Source organism: Canis lupus, chromosome 10 (assembly GCF_048164855.1).
Source record: "Canis lupus baileyi chromosome 10, mCanLup2.hap1, whole genome shotgun sequence".
Classification (NCBI taxonomy): Eukaryota; Metazoa; Chordata; class Mammalia; order Carnivora; family Canidae; genus Canis; species Canis lupus.
The window spans coordinates 42,823,178-42,847,191 of NC_132847.1; the positions used below are offsets into that span (position 1 = coordinate 42,823,178).

Sequence of the window (24,014 nt, forward strand, 5' to 3'; positions counted from 1 at the left end):
GAGACACAGGCAGAGGGAGAAGCAGGCTCCATGCACTGGGAGCCCGACGTGGGACTCGATCCCGGGTCTCCAGGATCGCGCCCTGGGCCAAAGGCAGGCGCTAAACCGCTGCGCCACCCAGGGATCCCCCATTTATGTATTTTTTAACACGAAAAAAAACAATATGTGACTGTAGGAATGCTAGAAAAAGAACAGTTTTTCTTTTTTATTCTATCCTAGCTCACAATGTGTTGTCTTCCCTTTTAACCATCTCTCTTAGCTTTCCACACTTGTAGTCAGATACCACTGTGTTCTTCCTAACACATGTACACTCTTCCATTGTTGGGTATGTGGTTTATTTAAGCTGCCTTCTCAGTGGGAAATCAGTTTTTATTGACTGTGGTTCAGGTAACAATGTCATGCCCACTCATCTTTTATTTGTGTGAATATCCCTGTAGGATAAATTGCTAGCAGAGCTACTGGGTGTCAGGGTGGCTATGACAGACTTGCTACGGAGAACACCTCCGCTTTCTCTCTGAGCTCAGGCTTTAATGAAAAGAGAAATTGGGGGCACCCAGGTGGCTCCATCAGTTGGGGGTCCAACTCTTGATTTTGGCTCAGGTTATGATTTCAGAGTCGTTGGATCGAGCCCTTGAACCCTGAGTTGGACTTGAGTTCAGTGGGGAGTCTGCTAGAGATCCTGTCCTCTCCCTCTGCCCATCTCCCTGCTTGCATTCTATCTTTCTTTCTCCCCACCCCCCACTCTCCCTCTCTTTGGGGCAAATAAGTAATCTTGAGAAAGAGAAAGGAAGAAAAGAGAGATTGGGAGGATTTTTTGTTTTATTTTGTTTTCTTAGAAACTGAGTTTGAATTTGTCCATACGCATTACTACTTGGATATCTTTTAAGACGTGAGTGGAATCATTTCCCCAAAACTATGCTATTTAGAAGCAGCCGTTGGCCCTGCTTTGCCAGTAGATTAATTGACTCATGTTCCTGCATGCTGAGGCTTGTTGGGGACATGTGCCTCCTCAGAGATGTGCAGTTGTGTTTGCTTCTGTGGTAGAACAAGTGTTTTCCTTGTTGTTTGCTCAACTTTTCCTTGGAGGAAAATTATTAACCAATGGCTCTCAGAGAGCCAATTCAAGAGTCTTGATTCAGAAACAACCTACCAGTCAGTTTTTTTCTGGGCTTGTCCCTGTTCTGTATGTGAAAGTGCCCAGTGTTTTCTCCTTGGCAGTCTGGAACTTACTTCCCTTGCCAATACACAACACAATTTTGCCTCCTTCACTCTTCCATGGGCAGTTTTTTTGTGTAAGCACACTTGACTTCTCTTAGCCTGGATCCCTGTTTGCTGGCCTCCACGGTTTTTGTATACTTTGAACGCGAGGTCTGTAAATGTGTCAGGCCCTGCAGTTGGCAAGTGAGAAGTGCAGAGGCAGATTTCCCATAAATGGCAGTTGGTAGTGCTGAGCACTTGCTTCCCGGGTCTCCTTAAGTCATCATATCGACCTTGGAAGGTAGGTGGTATTATTTATTCCCCATTCTAAATATGAGAAAATGGATACCAACTGAGGTGCAGAGATGAGATTGACTTTTCCCGGAGGCACACAGTCACTAAGTGAACGGTAAAGCCAACTGGATTGGTCAGTCCCAGAATCTGTTTTCCCAGAGGCCTCACAGTCCCCTTGCTAAAGAAGCCAGAGTGGGGGCCAACCTTCAGCATTGTTTCTTTATTACTGTGGAAGCCATTACTGGGTTGATTATATCTTAAACCACAGAAGTACATGTATTAGTGTCCTGTTGCTGCTGTAACAAATTACAGTTGACACTGACACCCATATCTGTTGAGCTGAAAATCCATGTATAACTTTTGACCTCCCAAAAACTTAACTGCTAATAGCCTACCATTGACTAGAAGCCTTCCTGATAACACACAGTTGATTAATACCTATTTATCTGTTATACATATTATATACTATATTCTTATGGTAAAGTATGCTACAGAAAATCATAAGAAAAAGAAAAATACATTTATACACTATACTGTATTAAGGAAAAAGTGTGCTCCACTCACCGCCCCAGTGATTGTAAATCCCATCACTCTTGGTCAGTCAGAATGCCTTCAGCATTAATCATACCTTATCATTTTATGCTGGACAGGAGTATTATTATTTACAGTGATTTAAGTTTAGGTTATTAGGTGTTTCATTGAATGTTTGATGCATAAGTTAGTTATGTGGAACAGCACAGAGAGGTGGGCAGGCTGTGTGAAGAGGTGTTTCTCATGTGCTGCTCCTTCCTTTTCCTAGATCTTAAACAACATAGCCACTAGGAATATTAGAAACCATTAGAAATAATGGTATTAAAGTCTTCATTGCTGGGGCTTCTGGGAGGCTCAGTGGTTAAGCATCTGCCTTTGGTACAGGTTGTGATCCCAGAGTCCTGGGATCGAGTCCCACACCGGGGTCTCTGCAGGAAGACTGCTTCTCCCTCTGGCTATGTCTCTGCCTCTCTCTCTGTCTCTCATGAATAAATAAAATCTTAAAAAAAAAAAAAAAGCTGGGTGGATAAACTACATTTTATGATTAGAAATCGAGAATCAAAAAGATATGGCTGTTTGCTCTCTAAGCCCTATAGCTTTGTTTAAAGAAAAAAATGGAAAATGTTCCACTTGATAGAGGAGTGAAAACCATAGTTAATGAGTATTGAGTTTATGTGACATAACTAATGCCTGTTTTTGTCTTCAGATGGGAGTTCAGAATGAAGTGGAGTGAGTAGGCAAAGAAGGGGTAGAAAAAGAAGGGAGAGGACATAGATAGGTAAGGTAGGGGTGTTATGGTATTTATGGGTGTATAGCTGCTGGAGGTTTCTGTGACCCTGTTTTCATACTTCATCACGGTTGTAAATGGGGATATTGCTAATCCTTGACTCATGGAAGGCTGATACCAAGCCAGAGCTGGAGTACGAGGCACGATTTTATTGGTTAATTGTACAAAAAGAGAAAAGCCTCTGTGTATGTGGGCTAGGACAGCCATTTGACCTGTGCTTCAACCCCATCTGGGACTGCTTTGGTGTTAACTTGGCCTTCCCCTAAGACACATAGGACAGAAGGCTGGGAGGAGCACAGGCTAGGTTTTCATCCCTGCAGAGCACTGAGGCCTCGTTATTAAGCCAGGCGACTTTGGTGCCAGCTAGTGCTACTGTTTTTAGTATGTGACAGGATGGAAGTAACAGATGAATTTTGGTAGGTGGGCACACCAGCTGTATGAACCCAACCAGTATATTTTCTCCACGCTGTTCCTTCCCTCCTGCTCCCGGAAGTAGATGTTAAGCCATCCGCCTCCCCCTCCTTTCCCTTGGGCTGTCCCTCCCCGGCCCTCCCCTCTGTAGGAAAGATGAAGACTCTCTTTCCTGTATTACTCATGAGTTCAAGTTGAGAACAATATAAAGGACATAGAAGGTGCTTTATTCTGAAAACTTTGGGTGAAAAATTGCAGGGTGACTTGGCTCCGGGTTAATTTTAGCCTCTCTTTTGTGGATTCAAAACGTTTTACCAAAAAGATGAACTAAGAGACTTCCGAACCAATTCTAGCGGGTAGAGAAACAAGCTAAATAATGTGGCAGAGAGAGTCCCCAAAGCGGAGCAGGACAAATAGCTGCATTCTTCAGTGGGTCAAAGGAATGAAAGACTAAGGTTGGGGGTGGAGGGCAGGAGCTACTCTCATCAGAGACAGGCCAAGCAAATGCCAAGTTTAGGACCTTGTTTGGAACTTGAAACTAAAAAAGCATTTGTTAAAGAGAAATAATAATTTAAAATACATAAATGAAAGACACTTCTGAGGACATCAGGAAGATTTGCATATGGTCTGTGTATTAGTTGGTATTGAGGAATTAATTTTTATTGAATGTGATCATCACATTACAGTGAAAAATCCCGTATTTTGGTACATCTGAAGTAGGCGTGAAACGTCAAAGTCTGAGATTTGCAACCATGGAAAAGCTAACAGAGGAAACAAGGTGGACAAAATTTGAATGGTTGAATCTAGGTAATGGCGATGTGTGGGGCTCACTGTACAGCTCTCTACATCTACAATGACGGAATTTCCTAGTGACTTCCTTAAGTGTTTTACCCAACCTCCCAAGCTCAAAGTTGAGTTGTACCTGCAGTCCGCTGCAGTTGTCCTGTCAGTCACGAGACCACACCCTTGAATTCCTGTTGGAAGGCATGTTGCCACCAACCCAGAGCCAGAAAAACTGAATACTGTCCTGAAGGGGCTTTTCCAACAATTGCCTTCAGCTTATCCAGAGCTCCTGATTCTGGATGAAGGACCAAGGTGTTGACCTCGATACAGGGGATTCACCAGCCCCTGGAGGATGGAGTGATAGCTTTAAAAAAAAAAAAACAAAAAAAACTTTTCACTTTATTTTGTAGGACCACCAAAAGGCCTCAGACCTTCTATGATGGAAGTCATGCCTGTGCCAGAGGAGTATGCCATATTCCCATGGCTGAACCGTTCTGCCCCAAAACGAGAGAGGTTCGTAGTCTTTCTGGAAGGTGCACCGAAATAAGTTGTGGAGGGCTTGGGTGGCATCTAGAGTTATATTGATTGGCTAAGCAGGTGATCCCTTTTCCCCCTCTCAAGCTTGCTTCTTATGCAAGGTTTCTAGAAGACTTTCCCCTTGTTAGTACTGCCTCCACTACTGTCACTCAAAGTTGCGACCTACCTTTTTTATAGGTTTTGATTTTGCTGTCAGAATGTCTTTTAAATAATTTAGTGTAGGACAGCATATTAATCAAGAGTGTATAGTCTGGAACTAGATTACTTGGGATCAAATCTCTGCTCTTATGCTTAAGAGTTGTGTGTTGTTGGACAAGTTATTCCATGCCCCCAGGCCTCAGTTTCCTTGTTTGGAAAGTGAAGGTAATGATAACGTGTACCTCATAGAACTGTGTGAGGGGTAAATGAGTTATTACTTACAAAGTGCTTTGAACTCTACCTGTCAAGGTATGCAACATCCAACAACTGGTAACTGCTTTTATTAATTCAGTTTTTGATAATCTATAAATTGTCAGATTGGTATCATTGGCCTTTGAGCTGAGTTTGGCTATTACTGTTCAGCCTCCTCTCTAGGAATAGTAAAATCTTAGAACTAAGGGGGTAGCTCTACAAAGATCAGTGGAACAACTTAAGCATGTTACTCATTCAGAGAATTTTAACACCTACTTCTGGAAAGCAGATTTATTGTAACTTTTTTTTTTTTTTTTTTAGATTTATTGTAACTTCTATGTCCAGCCCTCGTAAGTGTGTAAAAGTAGTTTTCTTGTAGTTAACAGCAAGGGCACCTTAACTTCACTGTGGACCCAAACAAAAATCTAGAATCTGAAGCCAGGAGTCAGGGGGAGCCATTTCAGATATATCACTGCTTGTTGATTTCTCTGTGATTTCTGTGAAAATACATTTTTTTTGTTTGTTTGTTTAAAAAAAAAATGGCAGGTTAAGTTTGTATTTGGGTATTTGGGAAATATATGTTAACAGATACCAGCAGAATATATCAAATGCTGCTGGTAGTCTTCCCTCTGAAACACAGATCTGTCCACATAATAGATTTGCTTTCCAAGGGTATTAGATGTATATAAGATTCTTGTCCATTTCAAAATCGGGACAGCTTAGGAAGAAATAGACTAAGGAGAGAATAGGCCTGAGATTTTGTCCCAGGGAGGGAACACTGATTTCAGGTACTAGCAGTAAAGATAAGAGAGGGGAAATACTAATGATGTATACAGACAACATGCAAATGTGGTGGCTTGGTGATTGTTCCCAGTAATAGGGTTTGGCCTCCCTTGAGACCACGCTAACTCAGCTCTTCTTGGTGTAGCTAAGCCAGGGTACCTTCCCATGTAAGACTAAAAGAACACTAGGTTTAAGAAAACAGGAAAAAAATAAGTCTTTGAAATATGACCTCATTCCTACATACTCTGAAAGAGATTTGTAAATACCATCCAGAAATATAGAGAAGTTGATGCTGTATCCCTTGATAATTATCTCTTTAACTTTCAACATTCACATGACCTTTCATGTACGGATGAGGAAGGATTGTCAAGGTGAACTGTCAAGTGGTGAACAAGATGTGAACAGTGGTTGTACCATATTTTTGTGTATATATAAAGAGGTAAATATGAAAGTATTTACATGCAAATAGTGTTTTTGGAAAATTGAACCAAAAAAACTGGTAGTTTTTTTTTTTTCCCTTGGAAGGGATGAAGTGTGGTTTGCTACAAAAAAATACTTGTCACAGTAGTGGGGTAAATGTTTTGTTCCATGTCACTTTTACCCCAAAAATATTTTCACCTCTAGTCATTTTAGGAGGTAATCAGAAGCCAAGTTTTTCAAAAGTCCAGACACATAAAATATATTTAGCTTGGGTAATTTAATATTGCTAATACATTTGCAGGATAGTGGGAAATTCAGGATTTCCATTATCTTTGCTCCAAACATGCAAATGAAAGAGTCTTCACCTCAGACCCAGAGATCTCTTAGCCTGTGGTTTGGTGCAAAGTGCTGGTTCAAGTGACAAGACCCCGGAGTCTGTCTCTATGGCAGGTCCACATCCATAATCCTTCACTTCCTCCTCCTCACTATCATGGCACCTGCCTCCCAGGGTGACGTGAGACTCAATATGCCACAGCCCAGTATACAAGGTTGTTGTGATATTCCTTCACTTATCTTTAGAAGTACTGAAGTTTGCTTAAGACATACAGCTTTGTTATTCAGGATTTTAAAAGATATTTAATGAAAACAGGACTGGGCTGGCTGTATTTTAATTTGGGGATGGGGGGCATAGGTAGGGGAAGGAGGAATGCTTTAGGCCCACAAATTTATAATCTGTACTCTAGGGGAAAGTTTTTAAGCAGCAAAATCTTATTTTCAGCATATATAGTATAATAAATAAACATGATATAACCTCAACTGTTCATTGTGACTTGTCATGCTTCTAAATTTGGAGTTGCCAGGGCTCTCATTAAAATTCTTTCTCCCGTTGCTATAGCATAATGAAAATTATTTTTAAAGAAATAGGTTAATTTGCCTATGTGGTTCTGACATGTGCAGGCTAGACTTTGGCCTAAATTGGAGCCTTTATTGACACTGAGTCACACTATTTTATATATAGAGTACCCCAGGAATCTTTGCCAATTATTTGGCAATTAAGTGTAGAAGGTGCCAGTGTAATTGTTAGAAGACTGGTTTAGCTTTATCCAGTGTTTACAGTGTGCCCAATACAATTCTTTGCTGTATTATTTTTTAGCTCATTTAATCCTCACAATACTTCTATAATACAATCTAATTATTCCCATTTTACAGATGAGAAAATGAAAACATTGAAAGATTAAGTGAATTTTTGGCAGTGCTTAATCAGGTTAACAATTAATTAATTGATTTTTTTAAAGATTTTATTTATTTATTTATTTATTCATTCATTCATTCATTCATTCATTCATTCATTCATTCATGAGAGACACAGAGAGAGGCAGAGACATAGGCAGAGGGAGAAGCTCACAGGGAGCCTGATGCAGGACTCGATCCCCAGACTGGAGTCATGCTCTGAGCAAAAAGACAGACAGATGCTCAACCGCTGAGCCACTCAGGCGTCCCAACAGTTAATTTATTTTTTTTTCCAGCTAAATTTATTTTTTAATTAGAAAGGAATGTTGAAGCAAAGGCTAGAAATTGGGCAGCCCGGGTGGCTCAGTAGTTTAGCACCGCCTTCAGTCCAGGGCCTGATCCTGGAGACCTGGAATCGAGTTCCACGTCGGGCTCCCTGCATGGAGCCTGCTTCTCCCTCTGCCTATGTCTCTGTCCCCCGCCCCTCTCTGTGCCTCTCATTAATAAATAAATAAAATCTTTAAAAAAAAAAAAAAGGCTAGAAATTGATAACCTGAGGATTAGATGTGTATTAATAATTAGACTATGGAAAAAGTGATCATTCTTTTATTTATTTTTTTTAAAGATTTAATTTATTTATTAGAGAGAGAGCGAGAGTAGCATAGGGAGAAGCAGCCTCCATGCAGGGAGCCTGACACGGGACTCGATCCTGGGACTCCAGGATCAGGGCCCTGGCTAAAGGCAGCGCTAAACAGCTGAGCCACCCGAGCTGCCCGTGATCATTCTTTTAAATAATGTTTTTAAAACCCATGCATGGCCTTAAAGTGGTATCATGATAAATTTATTCTTAGAAAAAACCAGAATAGCTTCATTCTGTTTTTGTATGTGTTTTGGGAGAGGCAACAGGCTAAAGAGATTATGAAGAAACCATTTTCTTTTTGGGGGGTGTGGAAAGAGAGAGAGAGAATCTGAAGCAGGCTCCATCTCCATGCCCAGTTTGGAGTCCGATACAGGGCTCCATCTCACAACCCTGAGATCATGATCTGTGCCAAAACAAAGAGTTGGATGCTTACCTAGCTGAGCCACCCAGAAATTGTTTTCTAACCAAAAAAGGGTTCTAGAAAAGTCTTTAGCTCTTGTGTGAAATACCAATCAGGAGCTTGGAAACCATTCTTAGCATGTCTTTGAGGAGATGTGAGTCGGACTGGCACCCTCGCTCAGCCTGGGAGGGGAAGGGATCAGACTCAAATCCATGTTCACAACCCAGCTTAGTCTCTTCAAGCTGTAAAGAAATAAGTGAAATTAAAGTATATAAACAAATGCCTGGTATATAGAAAAAGTTCACAGTTTGCTTTTATATCTGTAAGCTGTGTGTGCAAGGGGCTGGGGGAACAGGGTTACGTAAGTGGGTGAGGGTCTAGAAAACACCCTTCTGTGATCTCCAGGCACTGTCTGAGGACCTGAGGTACTGACCATTTACAGTAAAAATTTTAAGTAATGGAACATGTTGAACATCAGGGAAAACCCCAAAATAACTCAGCTGTTACTTATGTTTGTAAGTTTTGAGTTTGTGGTTCTTTGTTTTCTAGGTCCTCATAGAGACGGCTAAAAAGTTAGGACTCCGGTGCCATTCAAAAGGGGCAATGGTCACAATCGAGGGACCTCGTTTTAGCTCCCGGGCAGAAAGTTTCATGTTCCGCACCTGGGGGGCGGATGTTATCAACATGACCACGGTTCCAGAGGTGGTTCTTGCTAAGGAGGCTGGAATTTGCTACGCAAGTATTGCCATGGCAACAGATTATGATTGCTGGAAGGAGCATGAGGAAGTGGTACGTAGAATTCTCTTCTCAACATGTATGACCTGGGTTTCCAGGCATCATGGGAGTGTCTTAACTATTAGTTCCATTGTATTGGGTCTGGAAAGTGCCTTTCTACCAGGTTTTAAAGTTAGCTTTCCCTATGTGGTCAGGTATTTTCTTTATACTTCTCCTTGGAAGATATGATCTCCACAGGGAAGAAAAAGACACTTTGATCCAAGGATAAACAGTACATTTTGGACATGTAGGTGTGATGGGAATCATATTGTGACTTGGGCCTTATTTTAAGGATGAAAATGTGTTTTGGTTATCATTTCTTTATCCTGTGCTACTGGTTATTATGTTTGTTTTCAAAGGGAAAGACCTATTACCTCTTCCCTATAAGAGGACTCTATTCATATCTGTTTAACCTACCATGACTGGATGATGTTGGTGTAGGAATATGACAGCAGATAGACAAGCCTGTGAGAAGCAAACATTCTGAGGCTTTTGCGGGGTTGGGGGGGAAGTGCAGAGGTTAAGCTGACCAGTGTAAGGAAGCTCAGGGTTCTACAGAAATAGTATGGTGAACAGTACATATCCAATTGACCCAACCAAATATTTGCAGTCTGAAAAGGCTTTCTGGTGTAAGAATGGTGGGAAAGACAGGCATCCTTGGGTGGAGTGGAGAAGAAGGAGTAGACTATGTAAGTATTTCAGAGGGGAGATCAATTATGGGTTCTGGGCAGGAAAGATAGCGAGGTCCAGCTGATGTGTGAAGACACTAGACCACTTCAGTCAGGCTTCCAAAATAAATATACTTTTTTTTAAAGATTTTATTTATTTATTCATGAGAGACACAGAGAGAGAGAGGCAGAGACATAGGCAGAGGGAGAAGCGGGCTCCATGCAGGGAGCCCAATGTGGGACTCCATCCTGGGACTCCAGGATCACACCCTGAGCCAAAGGCAGATACTCTACCACTGAGCCACCCAGGCGTCCCAGTAAATATTCTACTTATTGTGGAAAACTTCAAACATCTGTAAAAAGTTGATAGTCTAGTATGATGAACCTCCAGTTATCCATCACACAGCTTTCCAGTTAGCCATGGCCAGTCTTGTGTCCTATATATAGTGCCCCTACCCACTTCTCTCTCCCCTGCCTTCATTACTTTGAAGTAAATATTTTTCCAGAAGGCCTCCTCTTTAAACTAAAATAATAACAAAATAACTTCAATACCACTATTGTAACCAAGAAATATTGATATTAATTCCTTAGTGTAACCAAATATCCAGACTGTTTACATTTTCCTTCTTGTCTCATATAACCGTTCAAATCAGGGTTCCTTATAATCCACACATTGCATTTGAATGATCTGCCTCTTAAATCTCTTCTGATATTCCCCATCTGTCTTTTCACTCCTTACATTTCCCTGGAAGAAGCTGAATCATTTGTCTTGTCCCCTGTCTGATTTTAAAATAGAGAAAAGGGGCAGAGGGTGCTTGGGTGGCCAGTCTATTGAGCATCTGACTCTTGATTTCAGCTCAGGTCATGATCTCAGGGTCGTGGGACCAAGCCCCATGTCAGGCTCCGCACTCAGGGAGTCTGCTGGAGATTCTCTCCCTCTGCCCCTCCTCCCCCTTAACATGTACATGTGCGCACTTGCTTGCTCTCTCTCAAATAAATAAATAAAAATCTTTTAAAAATAAAATAGAAAAAGGGACAAAATTACAGTCAAGGAGTTTTTAAGATTTTATTTGTTTATTCATGAGACACACACAGAGAGGCAGAGACGTAGGCAGACGGAGAAGCAGGCTCCATGCAGGGAGCCTGATGTGGGACTTGATCCCAGAACTCCAGGATCATGATCTGAGCCAAAGGCAGACACTCAACCACTGAGCCACCCAGGCACCCCCAGTCAAGGAGTTTTGAAGTAAAGAACAAGTGCACAGGTAGCTATTATGAGCACACTTATGGGAGGTGACGTCTTCTCCAAGATGACCCTTCCCACCATCTCAGAGATGCTTGTTGTGCTGTCCATTTTCATGTAAAACCGTAAGATATCCATCTGTCAGTCCATCTATGTATTTGGAATTTGGGTTGTACTTGAACACAGGTTCTTTGTTTTGCATGGATACCTTGTCCTGATTCCTCAGTGTAATTAACCACTGCACTACTAAGGTATTTTGTGTGTAAGAAACTTCCAGATCCTGACACAGCATAATCTCTAACTTGGCAGCTCTGGTCACCTAAGGGACACGCTCAGCCTTATGGATGTTAAGAAGCTTCTTCCAATTAGCAGGAGGCTCCAGCCTCTGCCACACCCTAAGAGCAGGTTGCTTCCTGCCTCTGGCTTTCTGCTCAGTCTAGTAATATTTGCCTCCTGCAGATCAAATGGTGCTTTCCTTTACTACATGAGGTTTGGAAAGAAGTCAGTTGGAGCCACTTGAGTTGAAAGCAGAGAAGCTAAGCTGTGTGTAAGTGGTAAGGCACGAAGGCAGATAATGCTAAATGCCACAAGAAAAGCACAGACGGAGATCACATCATCACCCAGCCATGTGTGTCATTGAGCTTTAAACCAGATGTGCGGCCTGGTGTGGTGCAAAGATTTGAGTTGCCTACACCCACCTTCAAATTCCTGTTGCTCCATTTACTTGTGAGACTGGACAAGTTCTCTAATCCATCTACTCCTGTGTGGGATGGAGCCAGAGGTGAGGGGTGGAGGTTTTTCACTTACACTTCTAACCTTGCAGGATTTCTGGGAGAATTAAACCAAATGTAGAGGAGCTGCTATAGTGCCAGCTCCTAAGAGAGGGTGGTTATCACCAGGCAGCTATGATGGAGAGAGGTGGTGCAGAAATGTTTGAGAAGAAAACTTGTTTTTTAGGCTGGACATTAAGCAGAGGGTTAGATTTTACTGTGAAGAGGTTAGTAGAATGGGCATTTTGGATGGAGCCCAACAGCAGAAACAAAGAGAAAAGAGAGGTCAGAGTCCAAAGAAGTCAATATCAGTCAAAAGAAGGAGTGCCTCAGTCAGTTCAGTGTCTACCTTCAGCTCAGGTCATGACCTCGGGGTCGTGGGATCAAGCCCTGCATTGGGAGCTCCCTGTTCATCAGGGAGTCTGCTTCTCCTTCTGCTCCCTACCCCCCACTCATGCTCTCTCTCTCTTGCTCTCAAATAAAGTCTTAAAAAAATACATCAATCAAAGGAAAAACAGTAAATATAAGGTAAATCTCTTGGATGCTTCATGAGCCTGCACTGGAAGACTCTGCTTAAAACTTGCTTCTGCAGGTACTTGGCAACACCCATTCACTGCTTTGAATTCCCACAGTGATGGAACTCCCATTGGCTACAGTGCTTGTCATTTTTTTCTAAATACATTTCCGTGTTTGTGGGATGGGTCTGGAGTTTATAAAAACTCTAAGAAATAGAAAGATGTAATCTTTGTGCGCTTGAACCCCAGATTCCCTCTAAGTATAATGAGGTGTGACAAGTACTCTACCTCTGATAGCCATCTTACATTCACAACTTTTTTTCAACGTTTTTATGGAAGCAATTTTGGTGATATATAGAAGTTGACCATAGTATGAGCTTTTGTAAATCAACATCCCGCTTCAATTGTAAATGTATCAGCTTAGGGCCAAATCATATTTCATCTGGACTCTGATCCATAATTTTATCCATAACACCTAACATAACCACATTATCATTATCACATCCCAGTGGTAATTCCTTAATATTTCAAAGCACAGTTCACATTTCTAGTTATCCCAAATATCACAACTTTTTACCTCCAAGTGTTCTGAAGAGAAACTAGGTCATTTGTCCTGTAGAGTTTCCCACAGGAAACTTTCTGGATCACTGAACCCATCTCCTTGGGGTATGACATCTCCTTTGACAGATTCCTCTGTCCTCTGTATTTCCTTTAAATTGACAGCTGGTTCTAGAGATTTGTTCCAATTCAGGTGTCAAAACTAGTGTTGAGGGGCAGCCTGGGTGGCTCAGCGGTTTAAGCGCCTGTCGTCAGCCCGGGGCGTGATCCTGGGGTCCTGGGATTGAGTCCCATGTCAGGCTCCCTGCATGGATCCTGCTTCTCCCTCTCCCTGCGTCTCTGCCTCTCTCTCTCTCTCTCTCTCTCTCTCTCTGTCTCTCTCTCTCTCTATCATGAATAATAATCTTTTAAAAAAATAACTAATAAATAAATCTTTAAAAAAAGTGTTGAATTAATATGATTCCTGTAAGGAAGCTCATTAAAGTGGATTGTTTGTTTTGGGATTTGTTTTTGTCGTTGTTCTGTGATGTTAGCTGTCCATCCATTAATTCATTGGGAGCTAAATACATTTGGGAGCTATATAAATACATTTGGGAGCTCCCAATACATTGGGAGCTATAAAAATGACAATACTCTGATTCCAGCATTTCTCTTTATTAGCTGGAAGACTTCTTGAAAGATAAATGTGCTTATCTTGTGATTGGCTAGCCAGTGTAGCAGCAGTTTTAAGACTGGAATCCATTCTATTGTGGATGTAAGGAGCATTAGCCACATCTTTCCAGACCTGCTAACATATTATACATCTGAGAAAGTTTCTCAAACGTTACATTGAAAACCAGCAGTTTTTTTCAGAGATACCATTGGATTCCTCCACCATCTCCCCTCTGGGACCAAGCCTGCCTTGAAAAGTGCAGAGCTAGTGCCCAGGGGATTGGAATTGGAGTGAACTGACTCTACAGTTCTGTGAACAGCAGTGGAATTATAAAATTGCTAGTAACATTTTCTGCTGTTTTTTTTTTCTCTAGGTTTCAGTGGACCGGGTCTTAAAGACCCTGAAAGAAAATGCCAATAAAGCCAAAAGTTTACTCCTCACTACCATACCTCAGATAGGTTCCATGGAATGGTCAGAAACCCTCCATAACCTGAAGGTAAGTACCCTCAGCCATCTGCAAGCAGACACTTCCATGGACCATCATCTGCCTTACACTAGTCTAGAGGTTCTCTACCAGTTTTCATGCTCTTTCCTACCATACTACCAGTGTGAAATTGAGTAGTTATGGATTTTGGCTAGTAATACAAGACTGCTGAAAGTTGAGGTGGTAAGAGTTTTATTATCTAGTCTGCCAAGTTCTTAACATTGTCATGCTCTACAGGATATTCCTAAGTCATACTACAGAAGGTTGAAGATAGTGCTTGTTCTGTACATGGCTTATATCGCTGACAAAGCTGTTTGCTTTTTGGCAGACCCAGGCAAAGTGTTGGCAGCCTTTAAAGCCAAAACACGAATAGCAATACCAAAACGGTGCCAGGAGTGTACTTAGGATTGATGTTATATCAGACTAAGACAGTGATTAATGATAAACATGGGATGGGTTGTAGATTGGTAGCTTTTCAACTCTAGCATTAGTTCCCAGAATATCATTTAAACTGAGTGCTAAACTCAGAGACCCATGATTTTTATTTGGACATTTTTTGATTCTCTTGATTAACCACACTGGATAAGGAGTTGCCTCAAATTGATTGGATAGTCCCCTATCCAGAGAAAGTAGCTAGCATGGCCTAAGGTGTTGAACATACTGTACTCTTGGGTCTTAAGACAGGTAGTTGAGAGAGGATTCGAAAAGTTGATAAAAGCCCTCCTTACCTGAACTGCTACCACCAAGGAGCCCTAGAATGAGAGTCACAATTTTAGTGTGATGAAGACACCGCATGGTGGTCAGTGATTGACAGCTGCTGGGCACAGAGGAGCCATGATTTATAGCAGATACTGACTGCATGGTTTAAGTGCTCCAGCATAGCCGATTTCAGTCCATCAATCCAAAACCACTGATGGATCCAAAGAGCTGATTTTTGCAAGCTGATACAGCAGGCTACACTACACACCCCTCTAACAAGGTGTCTCTCAGCCCTAAGGACTGGCAAGTCAGGAATATTGGAATTTGTATTCCAGTCTTTCCCACTAGACTTCAAGTGCATAAGAGACAGGAAATACATGTGTTGGTTTCAGCCTTTATACCTAGGAGCTAAATATTCTAAATGACTAAATGATAGCCCCTCTTTCCCCCATGAAGTGTTTCATCATAATTGAAATGGAGACAAACCTTGTTAATAATTACAAAGAAAAGGGAAACAAAAGAATTCTAAGAATTGAGGAAAGTCCGTTTAAACTGGAAACCGAAAAAAAATAAAAAAAATAAAAAAAATAAACTGGAAACCGTTATATCTCCCTGGGTGCAGTGCAATAAGAACAGCATGACGTTAGCTTGTCTAAATAAGCACACTATTGATTGTGGGAAATATGACTCATACTTTTTGCTGCTGCTGAGGCTAGTGTCACCTGCAAGACGTGATGGGTTTTATTTTTTTCTTTAGGTTTTTCAACTGACCCCATTTTGACCATAGTCTTTCGAATTTGAATATAATTTCTCAAGGAGTAAAATTTATCATTTCAGCTTCATTTTTAAATAAATCTTAGATGGTAGAAATCCATGTTCTCCTTTCCTTCTGAGAAGTTTCTGAAAGTATGCAATTATAGTGTGTTTCCCTATGTGTGCATTTTTAAAGAGGGTTAATATTTATAGCTTTCATCAGATTCTCAAAGAGTTATACGATCTAAAGAAAGAAAATGAAGCATTTTGCTCTAGGCGAAACTGAGAATCATGGCCTTTGTTGTGACACATTAAGGCACACCCTACTAATAACCCTTTTTATTCTTGGGGGTATTTTGGGGGTAGTGTGTTCAGTTCTCTGTACACTGAAATGTGTGTCATGCATTCACTCATTTCAGAAACTGTGAGCACCTGCCATATGGCCAGCTGTGGTTTACAAAGGTACATAAGACCTGTGGTGATGAAGATGATCCTCTTATGTTTAGAGATACTGATGTACTAAAATTTCAAGGGTGTTTTCCAGTGGGATAAGGTGAATGACAGAGGTTGATATACATTAATCCAGGCTGGAGGTTAGTGCATAATACATATCCTAGTGGATATGAAAGAGGGTGGAGATCTGGGAAAACCTGGACAGCCCTCTTGAGATAAACAAAACTCACTTAGCAGGAGAGTGAGGAACTACGAGTTAAGAGCTGTATTGCAAGTTCCACGTCTAGTTGGTTATTTTTAAGTTTTAATGAACATGAGAATTTTCTGAGTTTATTGAAAGTGTGGATACCCTGGGCCCTCAAGTCTCTGAAATCAAAATCTGGTTTTTAATAAGGACTCCTGGTGATTATCCTGATCTTAAGAATCACAACCTATAGCAAGCTTTTATCTGTGCCTGTTTTCTTTCTTTTAGAATATGGCCCAGTTTTCTGTTTTATTACCAAGACATTAAACTAGCATGGCCACCTAGAGGACAAGAAGACTTGCTAATTCCAGTCATTTGGGAAATTTCAGCTTAACTTGGAAAAAACATGGAAAAGACATGCAGCTCTCATGCCCTCGCCTACTAAGGAAGAACATATTAGACCACACGTGCACATACCAGAGATGCCTTCTAGAAGGGTTAGACTGCTTCAGAAAAATGGCCAATGAACATGTGGAAAAATTCTGACATCTGACACTTTAGAAAAAAAAATAAGACCTCATTTACCTTTGTAAATTTGTAATAATAAAGGGTTTCCCATGTTACCAAGGAAATATGAAGAAGAAATGGGAATTCTTAGACTGTTTATTGGTGTGACTATAAATTTCATACAGTCTTTTTGGAGGGCAGTTTGGTAAAATGTATCAAAAGGCTTAAAAATACTTATACTCTTTGTGCTGGTTACCCCACTCCTAGGAATTTATCTTTAAAAAATTATCAGGGATACAAAGAACCGTGTATAAGGAAGGATGTCTAATATAGCATTAGTCATAATAGCAAATATTCAAAAGAATCTTAATATCCCAACAGTCAGAGGTAAATTATGGTATAGTTCTAATTAGATTGTGAAGCAGCCAACTGAAGATCCTGTTTTCACATAATATTTGATGTCCTAAAGAAATGGTTGCTCTATAATATGAAATGAAAAAAGGGTATGTGTACACATTTTACATTGCTAATGTTGTTTTAAAGTTCTACATTAATGTACAAAAAGACCAGAAATGGATATATAATCTTTTGTTAACTGTATTTGGGGTTGGGACACTGAATCATTTTAATTTTCTTTATATTTTTCTGTGTCTTCACATTTTTCTACAATGAATATAACCAAATAATAAAGTCTTAAAAATAAAAAGATCCAGCTCTTGAAAACATACTGGTGTGAAGCAAAGTTTAAGATGGTAATCCTAAGAGGAGTTCTGTTTGAGTTCCATCTTCATTTTGTTAAAAAAAAAAAAAAAAAAAAAGGATCAATGATAACTGTATAGTAAGAACGATACTTGGGCTTGCAACAACTTGAGAAAAGTTGGGTGTTTAATCATCACAGAGTAAATAAAATCTTTTTTTGTTTTTTAATAAAATCTTAAAAAAAAAAAAATGTTTAAAAAAAATTTAGGGGCAGCCCCGGTGGCGCAGTGGTTTAGCACTGCCTGCAGCCCAAGGTATGATCCTGGAGACCCAGGATCGAGTCCCACGTCGGGTTCCCTGCATGGAGCCTGCTTCTCCCTCTGCCTGTGTCTCTGCCTCTCTCTCTCTCTCTCTGTCTCTATGAATAAATAAAATCTTAAAAAAAAAAAAGTTTAATCCTCACAGTCTGAAACTCTGAGAGATAATAGACATTCTAGTGTGTCAAGTTTTTTTAAAATTAATATTTGGCCTTTGTTTCTACTTTTTATGAGTTGATTATTTTACATGGGTGGGTGGTTTGGATTTTTTCATAAAACAGAAGCTTGCTTCTTACTCTTTTTTGTTGTTTTATAGGAATGTGTTTTGTTTTCTGTCATAAAGATCTTTTTTTCTTCAGAATTACTACTTTTCACTGTGGTCTGTTACTGGGTCTGTTAGTCATATAGCTTGTCTGTTTAAAGAGTGTAAAGTCAGTGTGTTTGTGTCTAAGGAGACTGTCCTCAAGATAATAAGCTGCTAGTTGTAAACAACAAAATAAACCAGTTATCCACCCCTCCCCCCCAGCATTAATATTGAGCTGTTTGGGTTACAAGTGATTATGATTCTCACATTCCCCAATGCAGTGATTCAGCCCTGGCTGGACATTAGTTATACACACATCACATAACAGATCTGAATCCAGGGCTCCCTGTCTCCGTAAACCCTGATCTGCCACTCTGTAATACTATATATATACTTTTCTTTCATTCTTAGTACATATCTGATGATGTCAAGGCAAAAATGTGAGCATTTTGCTGCCTTCAGAAAGCACAGTTCTCCCTCACCAACTTCTAGGGGCACTTTTCTTTCTTTTTTTTTTTTTTTTTAAGATTTTATGTATTTATTCATGATAGTCACACACAGAGAGAGAGAGAGAGAGAGAGGCAGAGACACAGGCAGAGGGAGAAGCAGGCTCCATGCAGGGAGCCCGACGTGGGATTCGATCCCGGGTCTCCAGGATCGTGCCCTGGGCCAAAGGCAGGCGCCAAACCGCTGAGCCACCCAAAGGGCACTTTTCTTGATTCAGCAGTCTCGAGTAGCAACCTCACTTTCAGACTTCTCACATGGAGTATACTCCTGTTTCATTGCTATTTCCCATCAGCTGCTCCTTATTCAAAACCAACATAATCTTCCTGATTTCTTCGTTCTTGAGGACTTTGCTGACCATTTCTTCCTGGAGTGCTTTTTACTTATGTGATCTTTCACTTTTTCTTTTTTAAGCTAAAAAATTAAGTAAACACGGTGAACAGTTTATTTCAGTTTCCCCAGTGGATTATGGGCATAATGGAAAAGCTGTGGCTTAGTGACCTAGTCCTTTGGGAGAGTGCCAAGTTATTGATAAGTGCATTTGCATCTACTCTTGGTAATGCATCATTTTGCATTGTTTTTCATTGATTCTGTAGATGAACCTGAATGGTTCTATCTGTAGAGTGTTACCTCAAGAAAAGATGGAGGAGCCTGGAATACCAGGGTTATATTTGAGACCTGAAATGTTTTGCAAATTAGCCCCAGTGCATCCTGGAGTTGTTTATAATAAGCAAATGCTTAGGAAAACTTTTGAGATAAAATATTTAAAGGGATGTATGCAGTTAAGGACTTTCCCATCTCCCTATCTGATGAACTTCCATAAAAGGAAAACCTTTGTCTTTTTCACTTAGGATCCTGAGTTCCTTGAACTTAGCACAAGTTCAAGGAATCTTTGTGTAAATGAAAATCTAATCCGGGCAGCCCCGGTGGCTTGGTGGTTTAGCGCTGCCTTCAGCCCAGGGTGTGATCCTGGAGACCCGGGATCAAGTCCTACATCGGGCTCCCTGCATGGAGCCTGCTTCTCCCTCTGCCTGTGTCTCTGCCTCTCTCTCTCTCTCTCTGTCTCTCATGAATAACTAAATAAAAATCTTTGAAAAAAAAGGGAAAAAAAAAGGAAAATCTAATCCTGTCTTTCCTACATCACTCTCAGCTGGTCAAAGACCTCACTCTAGTGGTTGCCCATCTCCATGCTCAAATTTTCCCTCATTGGATCATTTTTCCGAGGGCACAAATATGCTGGTACTTCTCCCAATAAAAAAAAATTCTTGGCTACAATTCAGTGTGGTGTCTGTCTTATTGCTTTGCCTTTTATTGGGATAAAGTCCCCAAAGATCTCTGTCTCCAATTCCTCTTCTTGTTTCTTTAGCTCACTCCAATCCAAATTGTGCCAGTACCCCACTTTCAACATCACCACCATCCTCAAGGTCACCTCCTTACTAAATCTACTGGTGAGTTCTCAGACTTCATCTTTCTTTTCCTATCAGCAGCATTTGATACATTTAATCCCTCCCTCCTCCTTGATAAATATTCTTCACATGTCTTCCGAGGACACCACAATTGGTTTTCCTTCTACCTCAATGGTTGCTATTCAGTCTTTTCTGGTTTTTGCTGTTCTCTCAGATCTTTTAGTGTCACCTGCTCCAGCACTCATTCTTCATTCATTCCTGTTTCCAGCCCCCCTCCCAGATCTCTCCCAGCACTCTCCCATCTCGGTTGTTGGCAGTTTCATCCTTCCAGTCCCTCAGATCAAAAACGTGGAGTTATTCTTAACTCTTCAAAACCTACATTCGCATCAGCAAGATATTTGTTCACTCTACCTACCATCCAAAATATATCCAGGAGGGCAGCCCGGGCGGCTGAAGCGCCGCCTTCAGCCCAGGGCCTGATCCTGGAGACCCGGGATCGAGTCCCGTGTCGGGCTCCCTGCATGGAGCCTGCTTCTCCCTCTGCCTGTGTCTCTGTCTCTCTGTATCTCTCATGAATAGATAAATAAAATCTTTAAAATATATATATATTTATATAGGAAATGTGGCGCGTGGGTGGCTCAGTTGATTAAGTGTCTGCCTTTGGCTCAGATCGTGATCTCTGGGTTGTAGGATCGAGCCCCATGTTTGGCTCCCTGCGCAGTAGGGAGCCTGCTTCTCCCTTTGCCTCTGCTCCTCCCCCACCCACTCTCCCTCAAATAAAATCTTAATATATATATAAAGAAACTGACTTCCTCACATCAGCTACTGCCTCTACCCTGGCCTGAGTCACTCGCCTCTCACCTGGGTGCTGCAATAATCTAACTGGTTCTCCTGCTTCTACTCTAATAGCAACCCAGAAGCTAGAATGATCCTTGTAAAACATGAGTCATTCTTCTGCTCATTTCTCTCAGAATAAGAGCCCAAATCCTCATAGTAGTGCATGAATCCTCATAGGATCTGCACGTATCCCTAATCTCGAAATTCCTGCCATCCTCTGTACCACTGACCATGCTTTTCCTAGAACACACCACGCCCTTTTCAGCCTTTAATGCTAGAGTACTTGCTTTATGTTTCTTCTACCTGGGAAACCTCTCCCAGGTAATCACGTCACTCACTCTATCACCTTCAAACCTCTGCTCAAAAATCACCCCACTGGATCAACCCCAACCATCCTATTTTAATGCAGGGCAGTGATTCTCACTACACATCCCCAGTACTCCTGCCCATTCTCACCTGAATCAACTTTTGTTTTTCCACAAGCTCTTAACACCTCCCAACATACCCTTAATATTTGTGTTTGCTTGCTTGCTATTGTTTGTTGGTATCTTCCACCCCCATTCCCTACAAAATAAAAATTCTGTGAAGGCAGAAATCTTGTTCACTGATATATATCCCAAGTGGCCAGAATGTGGCCTTAGTAAACTTTCAGCCAATACTGTTTTGAATGTACAGCTTCCTACTGATTATCACAATATTTGCAAAGCCCTGCATGTTCTGACATTTCTGGCTTACTCCAGCCTCTTCTCTCTACCTCCAACACCTGATGGCACTCCAGGCCAGCACTGTCCATAGAAAACATAATGCGAGCCAGTATGTAATTTTGAATCTAGAAGCCACATTTTTTAAAATGAAATTGTAATAATATATTAACCTAATTGACCCAAAGTACCATGTCAACCTGTAATCAATATTAAGTCAAAAAATTTTATGCATTCTTTTTCAAATACTAAATCTTTGGAATCGATTGTGTATTTTACACTAACAGCACATCTCAAGTCAGGTGCTAAATTTTTATCAGAAATAATTTGATCTGTATTAAATTTTACTATGAAAGGTAGATCCACAAACCCAAGTCATTGCAAGTATAATGAAACATCAATTTTTAGTTCATTAAAATTTTGTACTAAAATTATAAATTCAGGGCACCTGGGTTGTTCAGTTGGTCAAGTGTCCAACTCTTCATTTCAGCTCAGGCCATGATCTCAGTGTTGTGGGATCAAGTCCTGAGTTGAACTTTGTGCTCAGCACTGAGTCTGCTTGTCCTTCTCCCTACCCCAAGCTCACTCTGTCTCTCTCAAACAACTAAAATCTTAAAAAATAAAATTATAAATTCCATTTCTCAATTAGCTACATTTCAAGTGTTTGATGACCACATTTGTCTAACAGCCATCATATGGGACAGAGCAGCTCTTCACTTCAGATCCAAGCAGGCTGGACTTTCTCCTTGCTTCTGCCCTTTGTTGTCTCTACCTGAAAGACTGCTCCACCACCACCTTCCTTTATTTGGCTCATTGCCTGGCTGTCCTTTTTCTGATTCCCAAATGCCCTGCTCTACTATAGTACTTGTCTATTTATAGTTGTTACTTGTCACACTGTAATTGCCCAGTTCATTGTCTAATTAGCATAGTGACTGACACATAAGAGTTACTATATATATTGATTAAATGTATAAATCCATGACACTTCTACCTGTGGATATTTAGTCATGCATCCATTTCCAAATAACTTCTCCCCAGGCCCAGAGTCTGGCTCCTTGTAATAGTTCAATTCATGATAAAAATCATAGTGTCCTGGCATGGCAGACACTGAAAGTCCATATTTTCCAAGAAAGGAATGAATATATTTACAGATATTATGTTGGTACCTTAATGAATGTTACTAGAGCCCCGTATCCATTCTCTTCTATTTTCCCAATTTATGTCCCCTTGTTATCTTAGCAGATATGGGGGTTAGTCAGGTTTTAATACAATTGAAAAATTCCTCAGATGGAGGGAATGAGGAATTCTGGGTATTGAATCTTGAGTTTAAAAATATATATATAATTTGTTGCCTTTACTATTATTTACATCTTTCTTGTTCATCTTGGCATGTAATTTGTTTTCCCAAGGAGATTGTAGTTTTCTGTGAGTGGTGGACTGATTCCCGAGGGCCTGGTCCATGCCTTACATTTAATGAGCAACCAATAAAAAGTTGTTGGTGTTCCCTCAATCAGTAGTTTAAATTGAACACACACAGAAATTGAACAGCTGGTCATATCAATAGGATCTTGAGGAAATGATTTTTGAAAAAGTACAAATACCAAAATACTTAAGTGTTTTAGAATTCAGCATATAATTGAAAAAGATGTATGCTTGATTTCATAGGTATTTTGCCACAGAGAACATTTGTTTCAGAACAAAAACAAAAGCATTTGATGATTTCATTTAGAGAAAATTAACAGGAAATTGTAGGTGTTTTCAAACGATGCTCTCAGTTTTATAGATGATTCAGATTTATTTATTTTTTTTTAATTTTTTTTTAATTTTTATTTATTTATGATAGTCACAGAGAGACAGAGAGAGAGAGGCAGAGACATAGGCAGAGGGAGAAGCAGGCTCCATGCACCGGGAGCCTGATGTGGGATTCGATCCCGGGTCTCCAGGATCGCGCCCTGGGCCAAAGGCAGGCGCCAAACCGCTGCACCACCCAGGGATCCCGATGATTCAGATTTAAAAAGTCTACACATCGGAATGTGATGATGTGTTCCTTAACTGCTCTTTTTGACCTCACCTTAGTTTACAAATCCCTCCCTATAAGAATTAAGGTTACAAGGTTAAAGCAGTAAGTTTTAGGAAAGTCAGTTCCAAATGTATACAAAAACAAAGAATAGTAATGAACCTTTATGTATTACCCAGCTTCAAGAATTTTCATCTCAGGGACGCCTGGGTGGCTCAGCAGTTGAGTGTCTGCCTTTGGCTCAGGGTGTAACCCCAGAGTCCTGGGACCAAGTCTCACATCGGGCTTCCTGCATGGAGCCTGCTTCTCCCTCTGTCTATGTCTCTGCCTCTCTCTCTGTGTGTATCTCTCATGAATAAATGGATAAAATCTTAAAAAAAAAATCATCATCTCATAGCTAATGTGTTTTTTCTATATTCTCACCTACTACACTCCTTCCATGTTATTTTGAAGCATTTCACATACATCATATAATTTCATCCATGAGTATTTTCATTGTTACTTCTAAAGGATAAGTATTTTTAAGGGAGTCACAATACCAGTAGTGCACATTTAAAAATAAATTA

The 24,014-nt window shown here is 40.6% G+C and overlaps 1 protein-coding gene and 1 long non-coding RNA gene across 3 annotated transcripts in view; one reads left to right on the forward strand and one right to left on the reverse strand.

Annotated features, from left to right (window-relative positions):
* The window catches only part of MTAP (methylthioadenosine phosphorylase), a 52,155-nt gene extending 34,767 nt beyond the window's left edge, over positions 1 to 17,388 (forward strand). For both annotated transcript variants that reach the window (XM_072841522.1, XM_072841524.1), the window contains exons 5-8: positions 4,414 to 4,516; positions 8,953 to 9,192; positions 13,957 to 14,079; positions 16,445 to 17,388. In XM_072841522.1, coding sequence (XP_072697623.1) covers positions 4,414 to 4,516; positions 8,953 to 9,192; positions 13,957 to 14,079; positions 16,445 to 16,483 — 505 coding nt within the window. In that variant the 3' untranslated portion in view covers positions 16,484 to 17,388. The remainder of the gene's footprint in view (positions 1 to 4,413; positions 4,517 to 8,952; positions 9,193 to 13,956; positions 14,080 to 16,444) is intronic.
* LOC140641529 (uncharacterized) lies at positions 3,855 to 9,088 on the reverse strand. Its single transcript, XR_012038044.1, has 2 exons — positions 8,437 to 9,088; positions 3,855 to 4,367 (listed from the first exon to the last, which is right to left on the reverse strand). It is a non-coding gene; the product is annotated as an uncharacterized lncRNA (long non-coding RNA).
* Positions 17,389 to 24,014: the final 6,626 nt, after the last annotated feature.